Source organism: Anser anser, assembly GCF_964211835.1.
Source record: "Anser anser genome assembly, chromosome: 30".
Taxonomy (NCBI): domain Eukaryota; kingdom Metazoa; phylum Chordata; class Aves; order Anseriformes; family Anatidae; genus Anser; species Anser anser.
In genome coordinates, this window is record NC_139751.1 from 386,599 (window position 1) to 414,472 (window position 27,874).

General features: G+C 62.6%; 2 protein-coding genes across 7 annotated transcripts; both read left to right on the top strand.

Annotated features, from left to right (window-relative positions):
• The first annotated feature begins 472 nt into the window (after positions 1-472).
• On the top strand, positions 473-14,963 carry TFCP2 (transcription factor CP2). Of its 5 annotated transcripts, XM_083814260.1 has the most exons (16): positions 651-789; positions 1,656-2,433; positions 3,347-3,498; positions 4,154-4,230; positions 4,462-4,567; positions 4,712-4,818; positions 5,414-5,566; positions 7,678-7,788; positions 8,511-8,599; positions 9,116-9,287; positions 9,764-9,857; positions 10,468-10,558; positions 11,102-11,208; positions 12,330-12,472; positions 13,044-13,095; positions 13,213-14,963. In XM_083814260.1, exons 2-16 carry the CDS (start codon positions 2,396-2,398, stop codon positions 13,248-13,250), a joined length of 1,530 nt encoding a protein of 509 aa, XP_083670386.1. In that variant the 5' UTR covers positions 651-789; positions 1,656-2,395; the 3' UTR covers positions 13,251-14,963. The 5 variants fall into 5 exon arrangements, with proteins under 5 accessions (XP_083670384.1, XP_083670385.1, XP_083670387.1 ...); XM_083814258.1 differs by lacking the exon at positions 1,656-2,433 and having other exon boundaries at positions 473-789; XM_083814259.1 differs by lacking the exon at positions 1,656-2,433 and having other exon boundaries at positions 475-789; positions 9,116-9,257.
• Positions 14,964-15,473: 510 nt separating this feature from the next.
• On the top strand, positions 15,474-27,732 carry CSRNP2 (cysteine and serine rich nuclear protein 2). Of its 2 annotated transcripts, XM_083814264.1 has the most exons (6): positions 15,474-15,599; positions 21,648-21,900; positions 22,304-22,563; positions 23,535-23,831; positions 24,108-24,503; positions 24,651-27,732. In XM_083814264.1, exons 2-6 carry the CDS (start codon positions 21,750-21,752, stop codon positions 24,984-24,986), a joined length of 1,440 nt encoding a protein of 479 aa, XP_083670390.1. In that variant the 5' UTR covers positions 15,474-15,599; positions 21,648-21,749; the 3' UTR covers positions 24,987-27,732. The 2 variants fall into 2 exon arrangements, with proteins under 2 accessions (XP_083670390.1, XP_083670389.1); XM_083814263.1 differs by having other exon boundaries at positions 24,108-27,732.
• Positions 27,733-27,874: the final 142 nt, after the last annotated feature.

Below are 27,874 nucleotides of genomic sequence, written 5' to 3' on the forward strand. Positions count from 1 at the left end.
ACCGGGCCGCGCGGGGCTCCTATTGGCTGACGGCGGCCGAGGGGGCGGGGCCGGCTCCCCGCTGGGGCTGGAGCGGGGGGTCCGCGCCGTTGCCGCCTCCATTTTGAGGGGGCCGCGGCCCGGTGCCCTCGGCGGGGCCGGAGCGGGGCCGGGAGCGGGGGGTCCCGGGGGGGGGGGGCAGCCCCACGGAGGGAGCCTCTGGGGCTTGGGGGGGGTCCCCGGCGGGTGCAGCCCCTCGGGAGGGGGCTCAGCGGGGCTGGGGGTGCAGTCCCTGGGGAGGGGGCTGCGGCCCGGAGGGGTCCCAGGAGGGGGTCCCGGGGGGGTCCCGGGGGGGGTGAGGCCGGTGCGGGGGTGTCCGGGGGAGTCGGGGCCGGCGGAGCCCGCGGGGAGCGGGCTGCGGGGCTCGGGGAGGGCCCGGCGGGTGCAGCCAGTTGTCGGGGGGGCGTTGAGACCCTGAATTGGGTCTGGGGGTGCCCCAAAGCGGCCCGGGGGGGGGGCTCGGAGCCCCTGAGGAGGGAGCGGGGCAGCAGCGCAGAGACCCCGGAGGGCCCCCGGGCGGCCCCCGCCGCCTGCCCCCTGCAGAGGGGTGAGGTACCGGGGCTCCCCCCCTGCTCGTCCCCCCACCGGGGGGGGGGGCACACACCCGGCCTCCCGTGGGGCGAGGATCATGGCCTGGGCGCTGAAGCTGCCGCTGGCGGACGAGGTGATCGAGTCCGGCCTGGTGCAGGACTTCGATGCCAGCCTCTCGGGCATCGGCCAGGAGCTGGGCGCCGGGGCCTACAGCATGAGGTAGGAGGGGTGGGGGGGCTGTCCCTGCACCCACCGGGCTCGTGGCACACCCGAGGGTGGCGCCCACTGTCCCCCGGGGCGGTTTTGTGCCCCTCAACGAGGTTTGGGAGGCTCGGGGGGGATCCACGCGCCCTGGTGCTGTGCCAGTCCCTGGGGGTGCCCGGCGTGGCGGGGGCGTGGGATGGGGCCGCGGCTGCACCGGGCCCGCCGGGAGCTGGGTTCTGCCCGCTCCGGTTTCGGGCACTGGAAGGCCTGAGCTCGGGGTGGCCCGCGGGGTAGGGTGGGGGGGCGGTGGCTGGAGGTGGTTTTGGAGGCCAGGGCACTGCCAGGCGGGTGTTGAGCGCACGGCCTCCCCCAGCCCTCGACTCGCAGCTCAATCGCGGCGCCGGTCCTGTGCCTGGTGTGGGGCTGGTTGGCAGAGCCCGTTCCCCCGTTCCCTGGCTTTGTTTTCGTGCTGTAAACGCCCCAGGAGCTTTGCCTTGCCACAAATAATTACCTTTGAGGAGCAGCGGCGGGCGCTTGTCCGTTGGGACCAGCTCTGCCCTGGCTCTGAGCAGAGCCAGGAGCAAAGGAGAGGACCGGGACCCCCAGGGAGTCCTCGTGCACGAGCGGTGAGCAGGAGCAGGACCCTGCGGTGTTGGACATTGAGACCGAATTGCTCAAGCACGTGGCCTGTGCTCTGGAGGTGGCTTCGTGCTCGCTTGGCAGCTCTGCCCTGGCGCCCCCAGCTCTGTTTCTGGTAGTGACGAGGACGCGCCTGCTCGGCGGTGCTGAGAGCTGGACCGGAGGGCTGGGGCCAGGTAGGAGCTTGGGGCGAGCTGGCGTGGAGGTGAAGCTGCAGGAAGCTGTTCTGGTTTTCCCTGCAGCCCAGAGGTGCAGCCAGAAAGAATTCACGTAAATCCAGCTGTGACCCCGACTTCTTTCTGCAAGAGGCCTTCCCGGGACGAGCTGACGCAAGACTTGAGTTCTTTGAGCAGCTGGAAACGTTAGATGTTGGGATTAAAAACAAGGCGCTGGGAGAGAGGAAAGGTGGCGGTGGAAAGAAACTGCTGACTTGGTGCCCTTGTGCAGGGGAAGCAGAGTAGCAGCTCTCCTCTTCCTTCCAGAGACAAGGAGAGGCAGCACCTTCCTGGAGTTATCCCTGACCCCTCTTGGGATGCCAGAACCGTTTGGTTTTGTTTAATTGAGGATCCTCAGGCAGCTAGCTGGCCAAATCGCAGACATGCGGGAGCTGAGAGGAGCGCACCCATCCCCTCTCCATCGCAGCAGTGCCATCGGCTGCGTTTCGGATCGGTTCCTCCGCTCGGGACCTCGCTGTGAGCACTGGCGGCAGCTTTCCGTCACCCATCGGCTGGGGATGGCGCGGGCAGACCCTCGCACCGCACTGCCGGAGCCGGCTGAAACCTGACTCTTTTTTTTCCGAGACTTTTGTTGACCTAAGCCGCCCGTAAATAGAGCGCGTACCCCCGGAGGTGAGCGCGCTGACCTTTGTGGCCTGACATCTGACATTTTCCTCCCATCTCTCACGGCAGCGCCGCGGTGCAGGACAGGGGGGGAACATTTTCGACGGGCGCCCCCATTTCGGAGCCCGGCTGGGGCTCTCCCCATGGAGGAGGGACTCTGCTACCTCGGGGCCGAGCGCTGGTAGGTGTCTGCCGGCAGCATGACGAGGGCTGGACACCGCTGCTCCTTCACGACGTGCGCTGTGGGGTTGTGCTTCATGCTGCATAACGCAGCCGAGCTCTTGGTGCTGCTGGTCTGTGCTGGAGCCCGGGGATTTGGGGGAGAAGCGGCGGCTTCGGAGGCGATAACTGGGCACTGAGCGGGCGCTTCCACCTGCAGAACTTGGCTGCGGTTCTTCTGCTCCTTCTGTTCCAGGAGCTCCTCTCCCACACCCTGATACGAAGCGCGTAAGCGGAGGCTTTCCCCAAAAGCACGTGGAATTGGCAGGGAGCTGTTGCTGTTGTCCAGGGAGCTGTCCAGAAGCCTCTCACGGAGAAGGAGCAGGGCTTAACTCGGTGGCAGAGCTCAGCACTTCGGTGCCACCCTAAAAACGGGCTCGGGGGGCTCTGCCCCGCGCTGGCTCTCCCCATGTGGCTCCCGTTCCTGTGCCCCTAAAGCTGAACCACCGCCTTGCAGGGAGCAGGGCACTGGGCTGGTACCTCGAGGGGGAGGACAGGAATTCCTCAGCGTGGTGCTGGAGGCATCCTGCCTTCCTTGCTCTGCCGGGGCAGGCGTGCTGCCGAAGGAGCTGGGCTTTGTCTGCAACGCGGGCTCGCTTGTTGCATAGGTTTGAAGCAAGAAACGTGTGTTAGGGGGGACAACTTGAAAAAGCTGCAGCAAGAGCTGGTGTCAGGGCCTCTCCCCAGATCTCCTTGGCCTGCTTTAATGCCCCTTTGTAGTTGTGCAGAGATGTCACAGCTCGTGTGGTGGTGTTGTTTCTTGGTTTTGGTTTAACTAAAAATCTTAAAGCTCTTCCTCGCAGGAGGAACCCAACACCTACCGCCTCACCCCTGGAGCCAGAGCCGAAATGAATGTCTGACACCTCTCTTTTCAGTGACGTCCTTGCCCTGCCCATCTTCAAACAGGAAGAATCGAGTTTGCCTCCGGAGAATGAGAACAAAATTCTGCCCTTCCAGTATGTGCTGTGTGCGGCCACGTCCCCTGCGGTGAAGCTCCACGACGAAACGCTCACCTACCTCAACCAAGGTGAGGGAACCCCAGGCGCTTGGTTTAAACCCGCCACGTTTTAACCCTAAAAGTCTGCCTTTGGCTATTTCCCATTGGGAGTGGAAAGCACCTCGCTACTAAACCCCACGTTGCTCCTGTTTGAAACCGCTGGCTCCTTCGCCTTGCTGTGGTGGTGCGAGCAGCCCGTGGGATTTCACACGAGTAAAATCTGCGCAGTGTGAAGTGCAGCTGGAGAACTGGGTGCAGCCAAGCTGTCTGAGCTGCTCCGTGCTGCCAGAGCTGGGCAGGAGTGTGCTGGGGTGCCCTGCAGTGGGCACGTCTTGTGCTTTCAAGCTGCAGCCATCGCTTCTCGGTAGAATCAGGAGGTCTGGGTTGGTGACCACAGCCAGATGAAGCTGAGTAATTGATTTCTGCCCTGTGCTGGGTCTGCACTTGGTTGGTAAGGGTTTGCTAGGGAATCCGCCAGCAGAAAGGGAGAGGATTGCATGTCACTGGAGAGGAGCGTTGGGGGGCGGTGAGATGGTCGTGCTCCTGGGACCCCGTGCTGAAACGTGGCAAGGAGATCGAGTGGCGTGTCTGGTGTGGCAGCAAAAGGTGTCAAAATGCAAGGGAGGGTGGCAGCAAAGGCTTGTATGTGGCGAACAACAAGGAGCCTTCGTCTTCCTTCCCTCAGGGCAGTCGTATGAAATCCGGATGCTGGACAACAGGAAAATTGGGGAGCTGCCAGAGATTAATGGGAAACTGGTGAAGGTAAGTGGAGAGCTTCGGTGCACAGGTCCAGCTGGGGCTGTAGGGAGCAGCATGCAAGGTCGTGTCCTGTCAAGGGTCCAGCTGGGCTTTATTTTGTTGCCCTGGCTTCTTCATGAGGCTTCAGGTCCCTCCACTTCCCTCTCTGCTCCTTTTTTTTTGCACTGGAAAATGTCTTGAGGACCGGGGGGTTTACTGGGAGAGCCCCAGCCGCTGACAGTTTGTCCCCTCTAGAGCATTTTCCGGGTGGTGTTCCACGACCGGCGCCTGCAGTACACGGAGCATCAGCAGCTGGAGGGCTGGCGGTGGAACAGGCCTGGGGACAGAATCCTGGACATCGGTGAGTCCCTGGGGCAGCACCTCGGGGCCTGCCTCCGAGCCCCCAAAGCTCTGCCGCGTTCTGCAGGTGGAGACGCGCACTTGGTCCTTCCGTAGCTTCCCTGCTTCTCCTCCTAACAAAACCTGTCTGCATGTGCTCCTGCAGATATCCCGATGTCCGTGGGCATCATTGATCCCAGAGCGAATCCAACCCAGCTCAACACGGTGGAGTTCTTATGGGATCCTTCCAAGAGGACGTCCGTGTTTATCCAGGTAACGGAAGGGACGGGGGAACTTCCACTTGCAGGGCTTTAGGAAAAAAACTGAAAGTTATCCAAGGGGGAAAAAAAGAGATGATTTTTGACTCAGAACTCTGAAATAGCAGCCAGATGCCACAGTGGTAGAGGGTATAAACTGAAATACACCTCGCTTCCTGCCACAAGCAATGCAAGAGAGTGGCAGCTCGTGGATTGGCAACAGACAAGCTCGGCTGACCACCTACGAGTTGTTTGATTTGTGTGGTGGTTTAGGCCCTGCTGGTTTAGGTGATGTGCTCCCCATCTTGCTTAGATGCTTTTGCAAATCTCCCCGGCTGCCTGAAATACCTCCTGGCAATATTCTGGCCCCGCTGCCCAGAACAAACAGGCTCCAGCGCGCAGAGGCTGGTGCAGCCGAGCTCTCTGCCCTGCTGAGCCGGGGGCTGCTCGTAACATCGAGAGCTTGCAAAACTTGCTGGAAGAATGCGGCTCCACCTCTGCTGCTGCGTCCCCTTAACTCCTTAACGCTCCTGGTTCTGTGTGCTCCTGTGCGAGCTCTGCGTTTTGCCCTTTACACGACACTGACGGCGGGGCGCCTTGCCTTCCCCCAGGTTCACTGCATCAGCACGGAGTTCACCATGCGGAAGCACGGCGGGGAGAAGGGGGTGCCCTTTCGGGTCCAGATAGACACCTTTAAGGAGAACGAGAACGGAGAGTACACGGAGCACCTGCACTCGGCCAGCTGCCAGATCAAGGTCTTCAAGGTACCTCGGCCCGCTGTGCACGCAGCGTCCGCTGTGTCCTGCCCCTCCGGGAGGCGAGCCAGGAGCCAGTCCCAGTCCCTGCCGCAGCCCCAGCGAGCAGCACGGCTGCAGGACCGTGGCCGAGCTTGCAGGCAGTGAAAACCCTCGGTCCTTCTGGTCACTCCTCTTTTCCTGGTCTAGTTCCTGTCCTAGTGGAGCCTGGATGCCGTTGTGGCTCAAAAATTGGAAAGCCAAGAACAGCACACTAGGGAGTAAATGGGTTGTGGTGCTTCTCTGCCAAAGCTCCCACATTCAGCCTCGCGTCTTACCTGCCTGGGAGATCCTGCGGGGAGTTTTGATGCCCGTCTGACCTCCTTATCCCATTATTACCAGTTCCTATTGTGGCTGCTGTCGGTTTGTGTGTGTGCAGCTGCTCCAGGACTTCCGAATCCTTTGCAGGGCACCCAAAGCCGTATCTGGCTGTGGCAGCACGTGCCAGCGAGGTGACTGCAGCACCGCCCAGGCATTGTGCAGCGGGGCGGCCGTGCCCACGCTGTCTGGGTCGCTGACGTTGTCTCAAAGAGCCTGCCCAGTCCCTGTCCCTTTCCTTGTCCCCGTCCTCCCTCCGATGCCACGCAGCCTCTGTGGCCGTGCTTCCTCTGCCCTGGTCCCCCCAGGGGCGCTTGGCTCGCCGCAGGTCGGCTGCCTGGCTGGGAGCCTGCGCCGCTCTGCAGTTTTATCGTGAAGTTGCTGTAGGATGTCGGGCAGCGTGCCCTGCTGCTGTTGACTTGGCTTCTTTCCCCTTCTCTCTCTCCTGCCCGCTTGCGTTATAAAATTTCGAAGGCAGGGGCGGGGGGGTGATTTGTTAGGGCTTGTTTGAGCTCTGGCTCGTGTCTGGATGTAAATAGCCTATGAGGATGGCTGCGGAGCTGTGTGCTGAGAGGATAAGGCTGGCTGCAGATGAGCACCCTGAGGATAGTGGCATCGCAAGCATCTGGCACTGGGTTTCTACTGAGCTTCAGCGCTCTGCGCCAGGGATGCGTTTTGGGGGTGGCTTTTATTTTCTTTGGCTCTGACAACCTTGCCACGGGGAAACCCAGAGCTGTAGCTGAAGTGCCCATGAGCGAAGCTGCAGCCTCAGGGCGCAGCCTCCCTGCTGAGGATGGTCTTGGCGGCACCTGCGGGAGCAAAACGATAAATTGCAGCCGCTGCCTGTTGCCGTTCTGCGTTCAAAAAGGTCCCTCTGGAACGCCGCTGTACCCCTCCCACCGGCCATCTCCCCACGCTGCCCCGCACCAGGCCACCGGAGCGCAGGGACCCTCGACCTCCTCGGCGTTCGCCTGCCCGAGCCCTTGGCAGAGGCTCCCGGTATTGCCCTGATGCCCTGGGGCTGTGAGTGTTGGGGCAGCAGGCTCGGGGTGGTGCCTGTGGGCCCGTCCCTGCAGGGTGCCGTCTGGTTAGGGCTGATGCTCTTTGGGCTCCCGCCCCGTTCTTCCCTTTCTCCCCTCTGCCCCTCAAATTGGGAGCGTCTCTGCTTTGAGAAAGCTCCCTCGGTGTCAGTCTCGTCTGTGCTCGTCCGTGGCTGGAGCACGGATCCTTCCTGGCTTCCAGTAGCCACAACATTGACCACAGAGGCTGGAAAGATAACAGCAGCCGTTCCATTTCCGTGGCTGCAGCAGGCTGGTTGAGCTGCAGCCGAGCAGCACCTCCTCACCCAGCTTGGAGCTGCCTGGGAGCTTGTTCAGGTCTCCTCTCTGCTGTCTAGAGGAGGAAGATGCCTCACGCCGTGCTGGATTGCTGCTGTTAGGATGTTGCCTGTTATTGTTTGTAGGGTCCTGCAGAGGGGAGCACCGGGACGGTTTGGTGGTTTTAACGCCTCTCTTGCTGCCATCCCCAAGGCTTTGAGCGCGTTATGAAGGCAGCAAGCAAAAGCATTCCTAGGCCTGGCTATAAGAAAGTAGACATCTTTTCGAGGTCACAGCAAAGCCGAGCTCATAACCCAGCTCTCTGTGTTGTGGTGCAGTACGTGCCACCGAAATGGTGGAGAGCAGGAGGACGAGTCACCTCCTCAGGCTGTCGCGGTTCTCCCTCTGTCCCGCACCGCTGATCGAACACCGATATCTCCTCCCCAGCCCAAGGGAGCTGATCGGAAGCAGAAGACCGACCGGGAAAAGATGGAGAAGCGAACGCCCCACGAGAAGGAGAAGTACCAGCCCTCCTATGAGACCACGATACTCACCGAGGTGGGGCGCGTCCTCGTGCAGGGCGGGGACGTTGTTTGAGTGAAGCCTGCGTTGCCCTGGCCGCGAGGAGCTGGCTGCTCTGCTCTGAGGTGTTTGCCTCAGTTGTTTGTGGCTGCAAGGCAAAAGCCAGATAAATACTCTAGGCAGAGGAGGTAATTTTTAGCAGGCCTGAAAAAGGGCTCTTGTGCCTCGAAAGTCGGTGGTTTTTCCCCTGAATAACGAAAGATGCTCCCTCTGCCTGCAAGCTTTGTTTTGCCTGCATGACAATCGGCCATGTAGGTCATGAGTGAGCAGAAAACCTCCCCCGTTTCCTCCCTTTGCTTGGGAGGTGTCAGTCTGTGAAACCCTGGTAGTCTGAGCTCTTAAACGCCCTGGGGAGGGAGCCCTCATCCCACCCCGGGTGATTCATGCGCCCTGGAGGTGCTGAGGCTGGCGGTGCTGCACGTGTCAGTCAGCCCAGTGACACAGATCACTTAAGAGTCTGATCTCCCTGCACTCGAATTTGGGGGCTTTTGGCTTTTTGAGATGAAGGATTGTTTAGTCTGAGGCTTGTGCCTGTCTGCGGTGAATTAGCAGGGCTCCTTTTAATCCCCGACTTTATTCTTTAATTCTCTTTCGTCACCAGTTGCCAGCCAGCAAATGGCCGTTAACATGCGCTGAGCGGAGCGGACGCGTGGGCTTGTCCAAAGCCACCTGTGACCCTTCTGGCTTTTCCTTTCCAGTGTTCTCCCTGGCCAGAGATAACGTACGTCAATAACGCGCCGTCCCCTGGCTTCAACAGCTCCCACAGCAGCTTTTCCATCGGAGAAGGGTGAGTCTGGAGGGGAGGCTGCCTGGCTGTCCGTTCCTGGCTCGCCGGAGAGGTCGATGCACCCCAGCTGGCAGCACAAGGAAGAAGCGCCCGGTGCCAGGGCGCAAGGAGGCGGAAGCAGCCCGCACAGAGGCAGCGTCAGGGTGGAAAAAAAGAAACGAAAGCCTTCGGAGCTGAGCGCCGTTGCCTCTCCTTGCTCCCAGAAAGCTCGGCTCTTGCACGAGAAGTGTGTGCGCGTTCGATCAGCAGCCCCTTGCGTTCAGCTTCCAGCCTGCTGCGCTCTGCCTTCCCCCGTCGCGTTACTGCTCTTACCTGAGCTGTTTGTGCTTGCAAAGTGTTTCAGTACAACGGTGACGGTGCTGACTGCTCTTACCTGAGCCGTGTGTGCTTTCAAAGTGTCTCGCTGCAGCAGTGATGGTGCTGCTGCCGTTGCGGGGCTGCCCGCAAGCAGCGGTGCCCCCGTGCTTCCGCGGTGTCAAAGCGGCACCGATACCAACCGGGCGCTGTGCTTTGCAGGGCGGTGTTGTTGCCTGCGGGCATCCCGTGCCAGGAAGGGAAGGGCAGTGCTAACCACGTGTTGTGCTCTGTCTGGCTCTTTCCCCCATCTAGAAATGGCTCTCCAAACCACCAGCCCGAGCCACCCCCTCCGATCGCAGATGTAAGTCACACTTCAGAGCTTGTGCTTGTGGTAAGGATGGGACACGGGTCGCAAAAGGGGCTTTGCTGTGATCGAGTGGTGGTGGGCTTGTGGGTGGCTGTGCTGCAGTTTGCCTGGGAAGAGACTGCTGTAGTTTAACGTCTTTGGGGGGTTATAACTTCATTTTGACTCCTGTTTGGAAAGAAGAGGTGATAGAGTGAAAAATGTCCAGTACAGCAAGGCAGAGCTGGGAGCAAGCTGCTTGGAGCTCGCTGTGACCTTTGCTGATCAGTTTATCTTTGCTAATGCTTTCCCCGTTGCTTCCTTCCTCCCCCTCTGTCCCTCTGAAGCCTTTTAAACCAAAACCCATCCAGGCTGCAGCCTTTATTGTGTGTGCGTAGTGAGCCCAGCCCAGTCTGCTCTCGATGTAAGATTACAGACAGCGAACCAGCTGGCCTGTGCTCGTTCCTCGGTGGAAATGTCTGTGTCACCTTTGAGGCTGTGACCCTTCTTTTCCTGCCTTGCAGAACCTCTTGCCCACGAGCACCCCCCAGGAGGCCCAGCAGTGGCTGCACCGGAATCGCTTCTCCACCTTTTCTCGGCTTTTCCGAAACTTCTCAGGTAGGTTCCAGCGGCCCCTCCGTGTCCGTGCCGTTGCTCTGCTTCCTTCTGCTCCCCAGGCCGTCTTTCTGTCCCCCTTGCAAATTCAGCTGTTTGAAAATCTCGTGTCTTTGTAACGCAATAAAGCTTGGCTACCTGAAAGCTGTCGGCTTCGTTTCTCACCTCGCTCTCAACTGACAAAACACTGGGGATGGTGGTGGCTTCTCTTCCAAAAGCTCGCAGCACCTTCTAGTCTTAAAACAAGCTGGGAAATGCTGATCTGGTGCACTGTGTAAAGGACTGCTCATACTTATTTTCCTCTCGTTCCCTGGCAATGTGGTCTCCGTTATCCAGGGTCACTGAGGCACTGGGTAGCAAGCTGTAAGAGGAAAAAGGCTGATAATGCCGGCCGTGGGGTCGTACCAAAGCACATTCTTCCAAAAACAGTCTGGAAAAACATGCAAATGTCCTTCCGGGGGAAGCGGGGGGAGGTTGTCAGCAGAGGGCTGAAGGCTTTGGGATGGGGTGAGCTCTGCAGGGAGAGCTGGCACAACCCTGAGGTCCAGGGCCCCCACCCCAGGAGCTCTGGGCTGCTTTTGTGACTCTCTCCCCTCTTGATGTCAAATTGCAGGTGCAGATTTACTGAAGCTGACCAGAGAAGATGTTATCCAGATCTGTGGCCCTGCAGATGGCATCAGGCTCTTCAATGCGTTGAAAGGACGGTAAGTTGGCTGCTCTAAAAGCTGATCGTGCGTGGCAGGGAAGCGTGTTTGGTGTTAACCCGTTTGCTTGGGACTTGCTATTACAGAGGACAGAGTTTCATGAACCTCTGTGAACCCCTTTCAGTTTAATTTGACAGCTTGGCCAGCAGGGTAACTGCTCCAGGGACAATTTGGGGGAAGAAAATCCATGTGGGCAAGGAGCATTGGAAATGATTTTCCTCTTGGAAGGGAGAGAGGGAAAGATTTGGTCGGTGGCAGGGGATGCAGCCACAGCCCAGGAGGTGCTGCCTGTGCCGTGCTCCTTTCCTCTGCCCGCTGATGGTTATTCAGTGGAGTAACCTTCCTGTAAGGGGAATGCTGCTTTATACCTGTCTCTGGGACCCTTTTTGGAACCCGCGATGCCCCTTCCACGTTGCTTTGAGGTGAATTCCGTAACCTGCTCTGTTTTTTCTGAGGACACTGGGGAGAGAAGGTTGCTGGCTGAGCGCCAGGGTCCTTGGGCAATCCTGCGGGCGCTGTGCTCACTCGCTGCTCTGTCCGTAGGATGGTGCGGCCCCGACTGACCATCTACGTGTGCCAGGAGTCCCAGCAGCTCAGGGACCTCCAGCAGAAGCACGAGGACAGGGACACCGTCACCAGCACGTTCTTCGGTAAGGGCTTTGTGGCATCGCTGCGGACACGCGCGCCTGGGTGGTGGCGAGGAGGAGGAAGCAGCAGCAGGGCTCGGCAGGCAGAAACGCAGGAGCAGCGGGGCTGATCCCCAGGCTGCTGTCCCTGGGGTTTTGAGCCCCCATTGAGCATCCCCCAGCAAACAGCCAGGGCTGTCGATACCTTACCGGAATACGCTGAGTCTGCATAGCAGCTCAGAGAGGGTTTGTGGCTTTGGCTTTCAGCTGCTGTGCCTTGTTTTGGCTGCTTTCTCATCTCCTCCCTGCAAGGAGGCAGAGAGTTCCCCTGCAAGCTAATGCAGGCTCTGTGTGTGACCCAGGGCGCTGTGCACACTCTCCGTTGATCAGGGTGGCACAGGATTGCCGGGAGCGCTTTTCTTACTTGCCCCAGTCCTACCCAGCTGATTTTTTTTTCCCCTTGCTGACCAAACGGGTGGCTGCAGACTGACTGTTGGCGTGCTGCCTGCTCTGAGCCGGCAAATGATAGCTCCTGCGAGAACCCAGCCTTGCCCAGACAACAATGAGTGACCTACATTTGTGGAGCAGCCAGGCGCCGGTTTATCCACCTCTGTGATTGGAGCGGCAAGCGCAAAAGCAGGCGGCGTGGCCTCTCCTCGCCCTGCTCCAGTCTGGGTCCTCTCGCATCCCCCGGGACCCGCTGCAGCAGTGGGAGAACGAGGGGGCTCAGGGGTGGCTTTTCTACCCCGCTGCATTGCAAAGCATACCAGGAATGGTACAAAGTGCTGCTCAGCTGGTAGTAATCAAAAGAGAAGCTTTTAGAGGCGAGGACTGCATGAATGCAGATCAAGTGTTGATGATGGCCAGGTTTTATAGCTGGGGGCACGCTGCAGCCACGTAGTCAAAGCATTCACCAGAGACCAGCTGCAGTCGTGTGACCATTTAGGAGCTTGGGTTTGGAAAGCTCACAGAGCAGGTAGCCCACTGCTGAAAAGGTGCACGGCCCTTCCCAGGGGGCTGGGGTGTTCCTGCTTGCGGTGCTGCTCTGCACACCAGCACCCCAGGTGAGCGTGCTGGTCTCTGCAGCCACGGTGCAGGCACTGAGGCTGCTCTCTGCCTTGCTACAACGCCGCTTCTCCTTGCAGTGTACCACGCCATTTATCTGGAGGAGCTGACGGCGGTGGAACTGACGGAGAAGCTGGCCCAGCTGTTCAGCATCTCCTCGCAGCAGATCAGCCAGATTTACAAGCAAGGCCCGACGGGGATACACGTGCTGATCAGCGACGAGGTAACCGCCTCGCGGTGCTCCTTATTCCCTACCTCTTGTGCTGGGTTGCCTCAGCTGGTTTGTGTCTGATGCTGCCCGAGCCGCCTGTGCAGGTCTTTGGGAAGGGCCCTGCTCCGTTGCCTCTGGTTTCTGAGGGCTTGGAGTCAGTTGGTGAAGCCCGCAGAGCCAAGGATTTTAGCACTGGGGACGTTGCTCTGCTGCTGGCTCTGATCACTTGGAGCCGTGGGGTTTGGTGCGGTGAGCAGCGCTCCCTGAGCACCGCGGGTTGGGCGCGCGCCCTCCTGCGTGCTCGGCTGTGCTCCGGCTGTGCTGTGAGAGCAGGGAGGGGAGCTGCCGTGGGAGGACTTTGCTTCCAGACCTGCATCTCAGAATACGGTCGGTTCACTTGGCTTGCTGGTTCAGATCTTCAGCTTTGGAGAGCTGGATGAAGGAATAAATATTTACGGCTGGTGCATCTCCTACCTCCCAGAGCACTGAGCTCCCGAGCAAGCAGCTTCCAGCCCTTTCTGTGAAACACTTCCCGTGTTTAAATACAGCTTCAGACTGAGCTGCTTTTCTTGGCTTCTTTCAGATGATTCAGAACTTCCAAGACGAATCCTGTTTTGTTCTGGACACCATGAAAGGTGTGTAAGTGCCCGGGTTTTGTGTACTTCCCGGGGAGCTCTTGTGTCAGATCCGCTGAATCCAGGGGATCCCTTTGCTCTTATGAGTGTCTCATAAGCTTTTTTCTTCCTTTGCAGCTGAAACCAATGATAGCTACCACATCATCTTAAAATAGAAGGGGACGGGATAAGAGACACCTATGATCCTTTTGTCACGCATGAAGACCCCTCACTTCCAGCACAAGGACACGAGCAGAGATCTGGATGCTTCTGGGCACCCTCTCAGCCCCCGAGCTGTTCGTTTCTCGGCTGCCTTTCTGGCAGGGGACCGCCTTGCTCTTACAGCCTGCGAGCTGCCAGTGATGGAAACGTGCTGCTTGGTCACTGGAGATGCGAGGCTGAAGTCACCAGGCTGCGCTCTCCTCTAGCTCTCAGTAGAAATTTGTCATTGGGACCTAAGATTGTGAAGGCTTTTCTCTGGCAAGCGTGCTCTGCTTTTCTGAGAGGCATCAGCTCCCGTGACGCTCACAGACTGGCAAGAAAACATGAATTGAAGTGGTCCAGCACACCCAGCTGGCCCTCTGGCACGTGCTGAGCTGAGCAGGTCTCAAACACGCTATGTGCTGTGCTGGTGGAGCGGTAGGCTAGGGCTGGGAGGGATTTTCTTAAAGATTTTGTTAAGCTTTCATTTCATATTACAATGCATCTGTTAGACAAAGGTGGTGACTTCTTTTTTCTCCTCTCCACCCACCCTGGAAATGGTGTGGTTGTGGTGCCATCCTTCCCTCGCAGGTATAAGGCTGTCAGGAACTCTCTCTACAGATTTAATTCACATGGACGTGTAAAGCTGGAGCAAAATGTGGAGTGAAGCAAAGCTGGATAAAGAAATCGCTAACTAGCTTGGTCTGTGGGATTCCTTTCTGCATGTTTCAGGGTTCTCAAGGGAAAGGGAGAAAGACTTGGATACCTTTATTGAACACTGGGGTGATCTCTATGTGCTGCCCTGTTTTCTGCCCCTGCGCTCCCCTGCCCAGCCTCTGCGGCTGACCCAGCGTTGGTGTAGCCCTGCGTGCACTGAGGAGGAGCTAGACAAGTTCAGGGGACCTGATGGGGACAAAAGTGCCTGTGTGGAGCTTTCCAGGACAGCAGCTGCACCTCTGGAGCGAAGGGCCTGCTGTGTGCTGCGATGATGGATCCCATTCCCTGGCTGCGAGATGCCCTGGGTGACACATACCTGCCTCTTATCCCCGTGGGACTGCACTACCAGAGCGTGGTTTTGGCCAAAAAAAGTATCTTGGGGGAAAAATACAGCGTAAAGCAGACCTCTTGCTTTAAATCAGACTTCAGCAACATCCAGAACAAGGCAGATCCTGGAACAGGCTGGGAGGAGAACGGAGGCACTGGTGTGCACGACAATCCCGAGTCCCCTCCCTGCTGCTGAAGTTTGTAAGCGGCTGTGTGTGTAAGCCATAAACGATTCTGTTCCCAACCTGCTGGGCTGGCTCCTGGAAGCCGTCTTCTCCTTGGAAATGGAAATCAAACCCCTGAGCACGCCCCGGAGCCGGCGGGGGGGAGAAGGCTGGCGCTGGCCTCGCGCAAGGGGCCCCGGCACCTCCCAGCTCCCTTCTCAGCGCCCAGGGCAGGACCTGGGGCAGCAGCTCTGCAAAGCCCCCGCTCCCCTGAGCCCCCAAAACCGCAGGGCAGCATCAGGGTAGGAAGGAGCCTGGGGGGCTGGGGTTAAAAACGCCTTTTCTCCATGGTTTAGTTCATCCTGGGCGGGGGCCGGTGCCTATTTTAACCCTCTTTGTTTGTTTTTTCCTGTTAGTATGCACCAAGTGTAACGGATGTGTATGGCAGCGACGCAGGCTCGGTAAACTTTTTGAATGAATGCTTCTGGGTGTGTGCGGCTTCTTTTAATTAATTAAATTTAATTATGCTGTTTTTTTGGGGGGGTCATGCAGGGCGGCTGCAGGAGGCAATGGAAGCCCCCAGCTGCTGGCTGGAAACAAGGGGGGGACGAAGTGCTTGGCGGGGGGGGAGGGGGGAAAGGAAGAGGGTTTTTAATCAAGGAGCCCTTGATTAAAAGTGCCCTGAGCTTCTAATTGGTTAACAACTCGGGTAATCCTTAACGTGAGGGGGCAGCTGGCGCAACACCGCACGCCAGGCCCGGCGCCCACTTCCGCACTACATCTCCCATCGCCCCCCGCGGCCGCCCTTTCCCGCTCCCGGCTCCCTTCACGCCGTCGGACTCGCTTTCCCGACGCGCCCCGCGGCGGGGGCGAGGGCGGGGCCGTCACGTGACGCGGGGTATATTAGGGGCGGCGCGGGGCCGGCGGCCCCATTGTTGTCGGCGAGCGGCGGCGGGGCGGGTCCGCGCGGCCGCAGCCCCAGCGCCGAGCCGCCCCGGGGGCCGCCCCCGCCCCGCCGGCCCCGCCCCGCCGCCGGACCCTGGCCTCGGGGCCCCCCCCCCCCGGGCCCCCTTCCCCAAGGCCCCGCCGCCGCCGCCGCCTCGCCCCGGGGAGCCGGTGAGTGGGGGGGCGGCAGGCGGTGGACCCTATGGGACTGGGCCTGTGGGGAGGGGGCTGCGGATGGGGGGTGGGGGGGGCTATAGGGGATGGGGGAGGCCTATAGGGGATGGGGGGGTCTGCAGCTGGGGGCCTGTAGGGGATGGGGGGGCTGTAGGGGATGGGGGGCTCTGCAGATGGGGGTCTGCAGGGGGTGAGGGGGGGGGTCTGCAGCTGGGGACCTATAGGGGTTGGGGGAGGCCTATAGGGGATGGGGGGGGGCTCTGTAGCTGGGGGCCTATAGGGGATGGGGGGGTCTATAGGGGATGGGGGGGGCTCTGCAGCTGGGGACCTATAGGGATGAGGGGGGCTCTGCAGCTGGGGGCCTGCAGGGGGTGATGGGGGGGTCTGCAGCTGAGGCCCTATAGGGGATGGGGGAGCTATAGGGGACGTGGGGGGCTCTGCAGCCCTTGGCCTCTAGGGGATGGGGGTCCCTTGCAGCTGGGATCGTCCCTTTGCTGTCTGGGGGGTCCGTAAGGGATGTGTGTTTAGGGGGGCTGTAGGGGATGGGGAGGCCCTTATAGCTGGGGGGGCTGTGAGGAGCGTAGGGCCTCACGCTTATGGAGGACGTGGGGTGGTGCTGGGCACCCCATAGGGTGCGAGGCCGAGGGTGCCCTTGGCACTGGGCTGCAGGGTGGGGGGGTCGTGGCTGTCACCCCTCTGAGAGTTGGGGTGCCAGGGGAGGGGTGGCTAGCCCTGGGCTTTTGGGGAGCCCCCCCAGGAGGGCCCCGAGCGGTGGGGCCGCGGTCATGGGCACAAAGGAGCCGGGATGGGGGCACAGAGGAGACCCCGGGCACGGAGCTGCCAGGGTGGCTTGGGGCTGGGGACAGCTCGGGGGGGTCCTCGGGGACAGCTCGGGGGATCCTCAGTGTTCACTGCGAGCCCCCAGGGAAGGCGCTGACAGCCCCATGGTGGTGTGGGGACAATTCTGGGGGGCTGAGGCAGCCGGTGGCCTCCGCCCAGCCCAGCCCAGCCCCCTCTGCCTCCTGCGGGGGGGACGGGGGCTGCCCAAGGCCTCTCGGTGCCCCGGTCCCCACCGGGTTCCTCCCCGGCCGTTGCTGCGAGGCGGCCCCGGCCCTCCATGGGGTTTTTGGGAGGAGCTGCGAGGGCAGGGCACGGCGTGCTCCTCGCGCTCCTCCTCGCGGCGTGCCGGCCTTCGGCCTCCCTCGGAGCGCCTTGCGGTGCCCTCGGCCTCGAGGTCTTCGGGGCGAGACCTCACGGGGTGGGCCCAGCGTTGGCGGCTCAGCGTGAGCACCGGGCAAGGGCCCCGCGTTGCTTTTCGGGGCCAGCCTTTTCCACCCTGCCCGTCTCACCGCCCCGAGGAGGCCCGGCGGCGGCTTGGGAAGCTCAGCCTGGCCGCGGCGTGCCCGGAGACGCGATTTTGGGGCCCTTGCGCTAGGCCGACCTGGGCCCGTCGCTGCTAATTTTGATGCTCGTTGCGTAAGGCGCTGGTGGTGCCGCTGCCGGGGGAGCCGTAGCCCGGATTGATGCGCTGGCTCCGCTCGCAGCGCAGGAGAGGAACCGAACCGTGGTGTGGGGGCGAAGGCGAGGCCGGCCGTTCGCTCCGGCCCCGCTGGTGGCAGGAGCGCTGAGCCCCGACCCGGGGGCTTCCCCAGAGCACAGCGCCCTCCGAAACGGGGACGGCTCGGGGCGCAGCGGGTCCCTAAATCTCTGGGCCGATGACTGAACGCTTTGGGAAGCCTCTGCTGAGTGGTTTGTAAACAAGCGGAGCGGCGACCCCTGAACTCGTCACGTTTGCAAAGTGGCTGCCCCTTGGGGGACGGGCCCGCCGCGCTGGAGGTGGTTTTGTCTCTCCTCTGTGGATCCCTGCTTCGGCCCTGGGGCGGTGTCTGGACTCGGCGAGGTCCCGGACCCTTGTGCCGGGGTTAATTCTGCGGAGCTCGTCGGGCGTCAGCGCCTTCCGTGCTCGATTAGCCCCCTTGGGGCAGGCGGTGCCGCGCTCTGCCCGCCGAGCCGTGCCCTTTCCCAGGGGCTGGGCCCAAGGCCGAGCCGTCCCAGGGGTGCTCCGCAGGGCTTGGGGAGGGAGCGCAGTGCCTCGGCCGCTTTCGGAGGAGCTGCGGAGCGGGGACCAGGGTTTTCTTCTCTTTTTTTTGCTCTCCCTTGGCTGCAAGCAGCCGCTCCGCAGGCTGGGCGCGTTGGGTGCGCGTCCGCGCATCCCGGGGAGCCGTGGAGGGCGTCCGCTGCGTGCCACCGCCGAGCTGCGGGGCTGTGCGGCCGGCGTCCGTCTGTCTGAGCCGCCGGTGTCCATCTGTCCGAGCCCCCGGCGCGCTCTGCAGCTTCCTCCGGGGCCGGCATCGCGCTGCGGCGGCTCTGCGGCGCTGCTGCCGCGTCATCCCCGGCAGCGCCGCTCCTGCTGCAGCGCGGCGAGCGCCGGCCGAGCCCCTGCGGGGTGGGTTTCAAGCCGGGGGAGCAGGAGCCCGGCCCGCGGCGGAGACCTTTTCCCTCTGTGAAATCGCTGCCCCTTGTCTCGGGTGGAAGGGAAATCGCCGAAATCCTCTCCCCTGCCGGTTCTGCCTCGCGCTGCAGTGCTGCCTTCGCAGGGGATGCTGAGCTCGGCGCTGCAGCGGAATAAAATGGGCTCCTTGGGGTTGTTTTCCTCCCTCCCTGGCTTTATCCTGCCCGCTGTGCTGCGGCCTTAGACATTAACAGTGGCGGGGCCGAGGTGCTTCTCCTGGGGCGCGGGGAGGCTCGACGGCTGCGCGTTGCCCTCTGCTTGTGCGGGGCTGCTGCCGATGCCCACGTGCGCGCACCCCCGGTGAGCCCAGTTCAGCCGGGGCCGCTTTTTCCACTGGTGTCGATAAATCGGGGGGGGGGGGTCTCCCCGCTGCTCGCCCCCCTCAGTCCTCTTCCCACAGCCCCCTGCGGGCGTCTCCATCCCTCCCTCCCTCCCTCTTCTCTTCCATCTGCTGAAACAATCGGCCTTTGCTGCCTCGCTGCCAGCCGAGGAGCTGCTCTCCGGCGTGGGATTAGTGGGCAGAGGGTGGACGGACGGACGGACAGGCGGACGGATGGACGCTGGCGTTTCTCCGAGTGGTGCTGGGCTTTGTGCAGGCTCAGCCCCGGCCGCGCTGCGGGGAGCGGGAGGGCTCCTTCCCACACCCATAGATCAGCAAAGGTCATCTTCCTTCCAGGCTGGAATTTGGGGTTATTCCGTGTGGGTTGGGTGTTCGACGCCTCTTGACATCCTAGAACCCGGGAGCCTTCGCAGGCTTTGGCCTCTTGCTCTTTTCAGGCCACTTAACCCAACTCGGCCCCCTCCAAAAACCCAGTGCCGGCGCCGCCGCGCCTGAAGGCGCTGCTCCCGCTCCAGCCTTGCGAGGTGCTGGGCTCGAATTCCTGCTTCGCCCCCCCCAGCCCTGCTGCTTCGGGGGCGTCCGTGGAGGGTGTCCGCAGGCGCAGCCCCCGAGGGTCCCCACGGGCACCGCTCGCTCCCGCTGCCTGGGATAGAACTGCGCACGGACTGCGGGGATTTCTGCGCGGAGAGCGCCTGAGACGTGGCCAACGTCCTCCAGGCTCCTGCCGTGTGCCACGACGAGCCTGAGCCGTCCCCGGCCGTGGGAGGAACGCTTCCACGGCAGGCGGAGGGAGGAAAACCGAAGCTGGCAGCCAGGAGGATGCAGAGCGGGGCCGGGACTGCCCCAGTGTCACCAAGGAGGCGGCGGCAGCCCCAGCCTGAGCACGGCTGCGCGCCAGCAGCTCGGCTTTTTGGCTCCGTCGTTAGTGCCTCGTGGTCACCCCAGCTCGTTAACCAAATGGGGGTGCTTGCCCTGAGCCCTCAGCTGCTCCCCTGGGCCCTGCGAGCGCCTCTGCCCGCGGTTGCCTCAGATTTTGGGGCCTCGCGGCCGGAGCAGCGCCCCGGAGCATTCGTCGCCCCGCCGCCCTCCTCGCTTGCACAAAGCCCTCCCTGCTCCTGCTCCCAAGGGCAATTCCAGCGACTGTTGACATGGAAAAATTAATATTTTTAGTTTAGCTCCTTTCGGCGTGGTTTAATAGCGGAAAGAAGGGGAATTGGTGTCGTGTGATGGCTTCCCGCGGAGCTCAGCATGGAAACCTCTGGCCGGCGTGCGAGGGAAGTTTCTCCTTTCTCCGTTCCAGTCAAATTCCCTCCTCGAGGCTTTACCTCCTGCCCAAAACCAAAGGGAACCTGCAGGGGACAAGCAACAGGGAGGACGGGGGTGCCACCACGTCCCCCCCGCAACGCCCGGGTCAGGGTCCCGGTCCCCCCCTTGCGGGCTGTGAACGGCTCCGTTACGCATCCGGCGCCTTTGTGCCCCTCGCATCCGTGCCCGGGACATTTTCACGAGTGCACTTTCTATTTCGGAAGGGTAACTTGAGCCAGCGGACGGACGGAGCCCACGTCCCGCTGCGGGCATCGTGTGGGGGCTGCTGCCGCCCCCGTCCCGGGGAAAGGATGGAGAGCTAGGGAGCCACGAGCAGGGAGGGATCGGCGTCAGCGTCCTGGCCCAGCCCCAAGGAAACGAGGAGGCTCGTGGGGTGTTCCTCCTTCATCCACCCCTGCTGGTGTCGGGGATTGCAGGGACAGCAGGAACCTCCCACTGTGCTCACCAGCGAGCTCCTTCCCGAAAGGAAGCCGATGGGGGGTGCGTGGCCACCAGCTCCAGGGGCAAAGTTGCCCCCGAAAACGGGACACGGGGATGAGGAAGCGCCAAGGCCAGGGACAGGGGGCCGGTTTGGAAAGGGATGTGGTGGCACGAGGGACGTGGTGCTGGTTCCTTGGGGCAGGGGTGCTCGAGCAGCTGTTTTCTGCCCTCACTTTACTTTTGGGGCTCGTCCCTGTCCGCGTGCAGGCACAGCGCAGTTAGATCAGCACCACGCTGCTTCCAGAGCTGCTCCTTTCCCCTCTCCAGCACCACGATTAACCAGAACCAATTCCCCTTAAAAAAAAAAGCTGATTTTAAGCCCACAGCACAGCATCCGTGCAGCCTGGGCTCATCCGAGTGGGGGCAAATTGTGCTGTGGGGTGCGGACACCGGCGAGCTCCCCGCGGCTTTCCGCCAGCGCTGTCTTTTTGGGGCAGAAAACGGGCTCCTCCGCAGCACTGAGGGGGCTGGGGGCTCCTCGGGGCGCATCCACGTCTCCGGTGGACGGACGGACAGACAGACGGACGGACGCTGCCAGCAGTCTCCCGCAGCCGTTTGTTCCGTTGCCATGAGAACCGGCGCTGCTGCACAGAGGGACAGGGACGGAGCCGCCCGCGTCCACAGCAGCCTCGGCTCTGCCTTCCCCCCCCGGGGGCTCCCCGAAATCCCCCCCTTGCCCAGCGCTTCCAGGCTTCCCAGCGAGATCCAGCGGCTCCGCGTCCTGAGCCCCTCGTGCAGGGCCGGCGGCGGGGGACGATGTGCCGGGAGCAGCTCGGGCTGTAGATTTTGGAGATGCAGAGACCGACGGCCTCCCCGGCAGAGGTGGCTTTGCTCAGTCCCCGGCGCGTCGCTCGGATGCTCCTGGGTGCTACAAACCAGGGGTTTCCCTTTGATGGGGGGTTACGGATCGGTCTGAGTCCGGCTCGGCCAGTCTGCGGCTGGTGGGAAGTGCTGCGGTCGTTTAACTGTGAATCAAACGTGTTAAATGCGAATTAAACGTGGGCAGGAGGAGCTCGCCTCTGCTCCTGGGCCCTCCCCAGATCCGGGCTGGGCTCCTCCGGCCCGCGGGTCCTTGCCACCTCCTTGCCAGGCTCCGTCCTGAGGGCTCTGCCTGAAAATCGGCCGTTTTTTAACAGTTCTCGGGGCCTCTGAGCTGGGTCCCATGGGTCTCGCAGCTCTCCTGGCTGGAGGGGGGAAGCTTTGGGGCACTCTGGGTGTCGCTTTGCTTATCCACGAGCGCTGCCGGGGCGTCGCAGCTCTGCATCCTGAGAGCACGGCAGCAGCAGGGCTGGGGACCGTTACCCTCCCCGGGCTGCGGGTGCTCCGGTGAGGAGCAAGGGGTCGGGCTCGGTCCCTGGGTGCTGACTTTCTTTCCCCGTGCCCGCAGGTCCACGGCAAGCCTGCCGGCAGCTGGGGCTGGTGCCGGGGAGCCGGTGGCAGGTCCCCCCCCGCCCGCTGCGCGCCCGCTCTCCATGCGAGCCGCGGCCAAATGGATACGATCGCGAGCGGCGGCCTCAAGAGGAAGTTCGAGGATGCGGACGTGGGCTCCCCGGCCTCCAACTCGGACGATGAAATCTCCAACAGCGACAGCGCCGACAGCTGCGACAGCGTCAACCCCTCCAGCTCCACCGGCTTCATACGTGAGTGGCCAGGGACGGGGACGGTCCCTGGCGGTGCCGCTGTGCCACCTCGGCTCTCCCCACGCTCATCCCTTGCCAACTGGGAGATGGCGAGTGTCCGTCCCCGAGCCTTTATTCCTCCCGCTCCTTTTCCAGCCCCTACCAAAACGTTTGGGTGTCTGAACGGGGTGAGGGCATTGTGAGGGGACCCAAATTAATGGGATTTGTCTACGTGGCAGCAGCAGCCCGGGTGGGCGCAGCCAAGTCTCCGCGAGCCAGCCCAGGGCTGCTGGCACGAGCGAGGCGCCCTCCACGCAGCGGGGGGCGCGGAGACGCCGCTCTCCGGGGGTGGGAGGCCGCCGCGGGGCCGCCGAGCGGGCTTTCTTTCTGCTCCAACCCCCCCTTGGGCTCGCCCTCCCTGCAGCCACCTCCATCCTGAAGAGGCAGAAGCAGCTGCGCAGGAAGAATGTGCGCTTCGACCAGGTGACGGTGTACTACTTCGCCCGGCGCCAGGGCTTCACCAGCGTGCCCAGCCAGGGCGGCAGCTCCCTGGGCATGGCGCAGCGCCACAACTCGGTGCGGCGCTACACGCTCTGCGAGTTCGCGCAGGAGCAGGAGGTGAACCACCGGGAGATCCTGCGGGAGCACCTCAAGGAGGAGAAGCTCCACGCCAAGAAAATGAAGGTACGGCCGGGAGCTGCCCCCGGGCTTCGGCAAAGGGAGCGCATGGGGAGGGGGGGATCCGGGCTGCTGTTCCGTGCGGATTTGGGATAGTTTAGCTCTGTTCTGTGCCTTTTTTTTTTATTTTTTTGCTTCCTCTTCTCTCCTGTTACCTCTTCTTTCTGTTGCTGCTGCTCTTACTGCCCGGTTGCTCCGTCGCACCCCCCTTCCCTCCTGGAGAGCCCGGACAAACCTCTCCGGGTCTGTGCCGGTGGAAATTCCAGTCTGGGAGGCGGCCGTGCCCAGGGAGGATCCGGGTCCGGGTGGCTCTGCCTGCTCCCCAACCCGTCCCCAATTACAGGCGCAGGGTGCGCACCCTTGGGCGTTGCCTCGGGGCTGGGCTTCGTTAGCGCGGATGCTGTCGGCGAAGCCAGCCTTTAATCAGGCTGCTGCTGCCATGACAACGCGCTTGGCAGAGGGACGCAGGCCCAGCCGGCCGCCTCGGGTTTTACCATTTTTTTCTTAGCACGGGCTTTTCCGCCGGCTCCGTGCGCTGCTGGTGGAGCCACGGGGGCCGGAGGGGCTGGCGACGGCCCCTGGGTCCGGCTGCATCTCCCCGGGGAGCAGCGGGGCCGCGCGTCCTCTGTGCCAGGGTTTGGGGGCCGAGAACAGGACGGACCCCGGCAGGGAGGCGAAGTTTTGTCCCCAAACCCTCCTCTCCCAGGGCCCGGGTATTTTTAGGAAGCGGCGACCTCCTTTTGTCATGCTCCTTGCAGGGAGGAGGGAAGGCAGCGGAGCTTCTGCTCTAAACTCCTTCATATTTTTTTTCCTGTAAACCACTGTATGGGACCAGGGGGCTGGGGATGGGCACAGGCTCGATCCTTCCCACTGGCTCTGCCCCGAGGTGCGCAGTCGGGGTTGGCGCTGCCCCCCAGGGGACCCGCAGCCCCCCCAGCATCGCTGCGGGGTCTCAGCGCTGTCCCCCCGCCCCACAGCTCACCAAGAACGGCACGGTGGAGTCCGAGGAGGCGGAGGGGCTGACGCTGGAGGACGTCTCAGACGACGACATCGACGTGGAGAACGTGGAGGTGGACGACTACTTCTTCCTGCAGCCCCTGCCCACCAAGCGGCGCCGGGCACTGCTCCGCGCCTCCGGCGTGCACCGCATCGACGCCGAGGAGAAGCAGGAGCTGCGGGCCATCCGCCTGTCACGGGAGGAGTGTGGCTGCGACTGCCGCCTCTACTGCGACCCCGAGGCCTGCGCCTGCAGCCAGGCGGGCATCAAATGCCAGGTGAGTCGGGGTGGGAGCTGCCAGCGCCCAGCCTTCGGCCTGCCCGCGGCGCCGGGCCCTCCGTGAGACGTGGAGGGCTGAGAAGGGACTGGAGGAGGCGGGCGCGCAGCCCCGGCCTTGTTTTGGGGACCCCTTGCAGGGAAAACCCTCCCAGGGGTTGAGCCCCTGTTGTGGGATGGCGTTTGGGCGCTGGTGGGGCTGGTTCAGGAGGCAGAAATCGCCGTCACGCGTGCTCCCGGCGCCGCCGTCCTCAGCTGCGGCGTCTCCCTCTCGCAGGTGGACCGCATGTCCTTCCCCTGCGGCTGCTCGCGGGACGGCTGCGGGAACATGGCCGGCCGCATCGAATTCAACCCCATCCGGGTGCGGACTCACTACCTCCACACCATCATGAAGCTGGAGCTGGAGAACAAGCGCCAGGGAGCCCGGCCTGCCGAGGAGGAGGCGGCGGCGGCGGCGGCAGCAGCACAGGGCTCCGGCAGCGCCTGGCCGGGGACGCAGCCGCCGGAGACGCAGGACTTCCAGGAGTTCATGGCGGAGAACGAGACGGCCGTCATGCACCTGCAGACGGCGGAGGAGCTGGAGAGGCTGAAGGCCGAGGAAGACTCGAGCAGCAGCTCCGGCGTAGAGAGCTTGGGTGTCTGCATCCTGGAGGAGCCCCTGGCCGTGCCGGAGGTATTGTGCCCCGGCCTCGCCGCCCCCATCCTCATCCAAGCCCAGCTGCCACCGGGTTCCTCCGTCCTCTGCTTTGCCGATGGCACCGAGCAGGCGGCGGCGGGCAACCAGCCCTACCTGAACGGTGGCCCGGTGGTCTACTACCAGGTGGAGCAGCGCTCCGTGCTGGGCACCAAGGGCGAGAGCGGCCCCGAGGAGCTGGAGGTGCCCCCGACGTACCCGAGCGAGAAGGACCTGAGCGTCATCTCCGTCCCCGTGGCGTCGCTGGTGACTTGCGGCCGAGCCGCTGCTGCTCTGAGCAAGGGAGAAGCGGCAAAAGCCCCGGCTCCGGAGGCTGCAGCTGCTGGTGAGGGCTGCCGTGCGGCACCCGCCGCTCCCTCCTGCACAAACTCTCCGTCCCCTGCACCGGAGCAAGCCCTGGAGCGAGCGCGGGAGCTGCCCGACGCCGAGGAGCGCGCGCTGGGAGCTGCCCTGCCCGTCTGAGCGGCCGCGGGCACCCCTTCCTCTATTTATTAACAATTATTTTACAGACCAGCAGCGGCCACGCGAGGTTATTTAATTGCAGGGGGGTGGAAGGGGAGCGGGGCTGCTTTGTACAGGTGATTTTAAACGAGCCCAGGCGGGTGCTGCTCGGAGGCGGCTCCTTGTGCTTGGCGCTGGGCGCGCTCCCCGGGACCACGCCGCGTGGCCGCGTCTCGGAGCAGTAGACTCGAGGCCTCCGTGCTCGGCTGCTTTCAGGTGGCCGCGGCCCCGCTGCTCGCCCTCCTCTCACCGCCAGCCCAGCAGGGACGGTTTCGGGGCTCGGCCACCATCCGCGGCCGCTCGGTTGCCGTCCGCATGCGAACGCAGCCTCCTGCTTCTCCCCGTCCTCCGCCTCTGCAGCTGCCCTGCTGCAGCGCCCGCCTGGGCACCTTCTCCCCTTGTCTTTTAAACAGAAGACAACCTTTTTAGTTTTGTTTTTTTTTTTTTTTTTAATGTGTTGAATGTTTACCGGGCTGTGCCGCAGCCTCGCATCTCTCCGGGTGCTGCACCAGCCCCTCCTGTCCGGCACTGCCGCGTCGCACCCGGGCAGACCTCGGGCGGGCAGGGACAGAGCGGTGAAGACCCCGCGCTGCTGGGAGAGGTCCCTAACCTCCCTTTAGCTGCACAACAGGGGGAGAAGACGGCCCACAAACTCTCCTGGAAGGTTTTTTTGCTCATCACCTCATTGCTTTTAACGACACCCGGCTCCGTGCCGTGGAGGCAGCGCGGTAGGAGGAGAGCCCTGGGAGGAGAGCCCCGTCCGTCCGTCAGTCCGTCCGTCCATCCGCCCCCACCAGCCTGCAGGAGGGGCAGAGGCGAGCGCGTCCGCTTTGCCCCCTCGCCGGGCGGTGAAAGCACTTTGCAGCCCCCCGGGCGTTTGTTCCCCAGCGCTGCTCCTTCGAGCTCCTCACACCAACCCCGCGGGGCCGAGGGGAGTTTGGCAGGACCCAGCGAGCAGCAGAGCTCCCCTGCCCTTCTGCAGCGGTTTCCATCTCCCCCCCCCCGTGGGACAACGTCATCTGAGCTGGGGACGGGAGCTCTGCGCTGCTCCAGCCCCAGCCACACCTCGAGCACCCCCTGCCCGAGGGCGCAGACGGACTCCAGCTGAGCAAACCTCGCAGGGAGACCGCAGCGAGGGGAAGGAGAGGGGCACATGGAACCCCCCCCCGGGAGTCCCCGACTGCCGTGCCGGAGCGGAGGAGAAGGTGCCGAGCTCCGAAGCTGTTCCTGAAGCCTTTCCCCGCTGCCCACAAGCTTCCTCCTGCCGCCGGAGGATGGAAACCCAATACAGCCCCGGGCCGCCGCCACCCTCTCATTTCCTTTGCGAACGCTGCTGCTGGCAGGAGCCCCCCCACTCCAAAGGGACGTTTGTGCCCCCCCCCCCCCCCCAGCCCTGGGGAGTGGAGAGAGCAGACTGGGACAAACTGTGTTCTGCACAAGTGCTTTAATTGTTCGGGCTTTGTTTTGTTTCACGGCTCTTCTCCTGCTTCTGCTTGGTGACTGCTCGCTGGGGTCGAGGGGGGGGGTGGGATGCCTTTGAGCCGCTCCCACCCGCGCCGGTGGCAGGCTGGGACCTTTTGGTGCCCCTCCGAGCGGCTGCAGCGGGGCCTCGGGTGGCACACAGCAGCTCCGTGGGCGGCTTCGTGTGCCCAGGGCCGTCCCCCCATTCTCCGCAGGCTCGCACAGAGCCCGGGGGGGTGCAGCTTGGGGGGGGGGGGGCGGGACAGACCCCGGTGACTGGGGGGGGGGGGGGGGGCTCTGGCTTTGGGGCTCGGTGCCTCCTGCCCCAGCGCGCTCCCTCCTGCCTTACCGGCACGGCCGGGACCCAAGGGCTACGTCCCCGCTCGGGCTCTGGGAGGAACGACGCCTTACCCGGGGCCTTCCCCCCCCCGCCCTCCGTCCTGGGGGGCTGCCGTGCCCCCGCTGTGCCGGCCCCGTTCCCCAGCCAGCGAGGGCACGGGGCGGGCAGCCTCCTGTGCAAAACTCTGCGCTGCCAAGCCAGAGCAAACGGTGACACTTGAATAGGATTAAATCTTTGGAGTTTTTTTTTTTTTGGGGGGGGGGGGCGGGGGGGGTGTTTTCTTGGTTTTTCCTTTCGTTTAAATGACTTCAGCGCTCCCCAGCTCGGACACCGCAGCCACAACCGAAGCCGGGTCAGGCAGCGAGGCCGGGCTGCGCGCAGGACCCGAGGGCAGGACGCCCGCCGGGCTGGGCTGGGCGCGCTCACACTAAGCAAAGAACTAATAGGATTTATTCTATTTTTACAAAGATAACTATGCTGTTAATAGTGCAATGGAAGTGCATTTCTGCCTTTTTCGTTCGTTTTCGACACTCACTGACACTAACGCTGGCACCACGCCGGCTCTTACTGACCCATCAGCTGCGTGACGAACCCGTCAGCCCCCACTGGTGCTACTGGGCTGCTCGGGAGCGGTGCCACCGGCACACGGCCCCAGCCTGCCCCCCCCGGCCCCAGCCCAGCTCCTCCTATTTAAATCCTGACCCTGCTCCTCCTAACTCGCCCCCATCTCTCACACACTGTACGCAGGTGGCATTTTTTTTCTTTCCGGTTCCAGTGTGAATCCAACGCTTGTCAGGTCCTCCGCATTTTTTATTTTTTTTTTGGCCTTTTACGTTCTTTCCATGGTGATAATGCTGTATTTAAAGAGAATATTTAAGTGTAAAAATAAAGAAATGCTCAAACTTGCACCGGGAGTTGCTTTGGGCTTAAAGGGCGTTAAAAGCAGGCTGTTTTTGCTCGGGGCAAAAACAGCTGGGGCAGCAGGAAGCTTCCGTGGGGAAAGGCAAGCAGGTGCAGGGACTGATGCAGCTGTTTTAGAGCCAGGCGA

Bases quoted from the DNA above. Each gene is read 5' to 3' on its own strand.
- TFCP2 (XM_083814258.1), top strand. From the start codon at position 668: ATGGCCTGGGCGCTGAAGCTGCCGCTGGCGGACGAGGTGATCGAGTCC. The intron at 3,499-4,153 runs GTGAGGGAACCC...TCCTTCCCTCAG, and splicing joins GCTCACCTACCTCAACCAAG to GGCAGTCGTATGAAATCCGG. The intron at 10,559-11,101 runs GTAAGTTGGCTG...CTCTGTCCGTAG, and splicing joins TTCAATGCGTTGAAAGGACG to GATGGTGCGGCCCCGACTGA.
- CSRNP2 (XM_083814263.1), top strand. From the start codon at position 21,750: ATGGATACGATCGCGAGCGGCGGCCTCAAGAGGAAGTTCGAGGATGCG. The intron at 21,901-22,303 runs GTGAGTGGCCAG...CCCTCCCTGCAG, and splicing joins CAGCTCCACCGGCTTCATAC to CCACCTCCATCCTGAAGAGG. The intron at 23,832-24,107 runs GTGAGTCGGGGT...TCCCTCTCGCAG, and splicing joins AGGCGGGCATCAAATGCCAG to GTGGACCGCATGTCCTTCCC.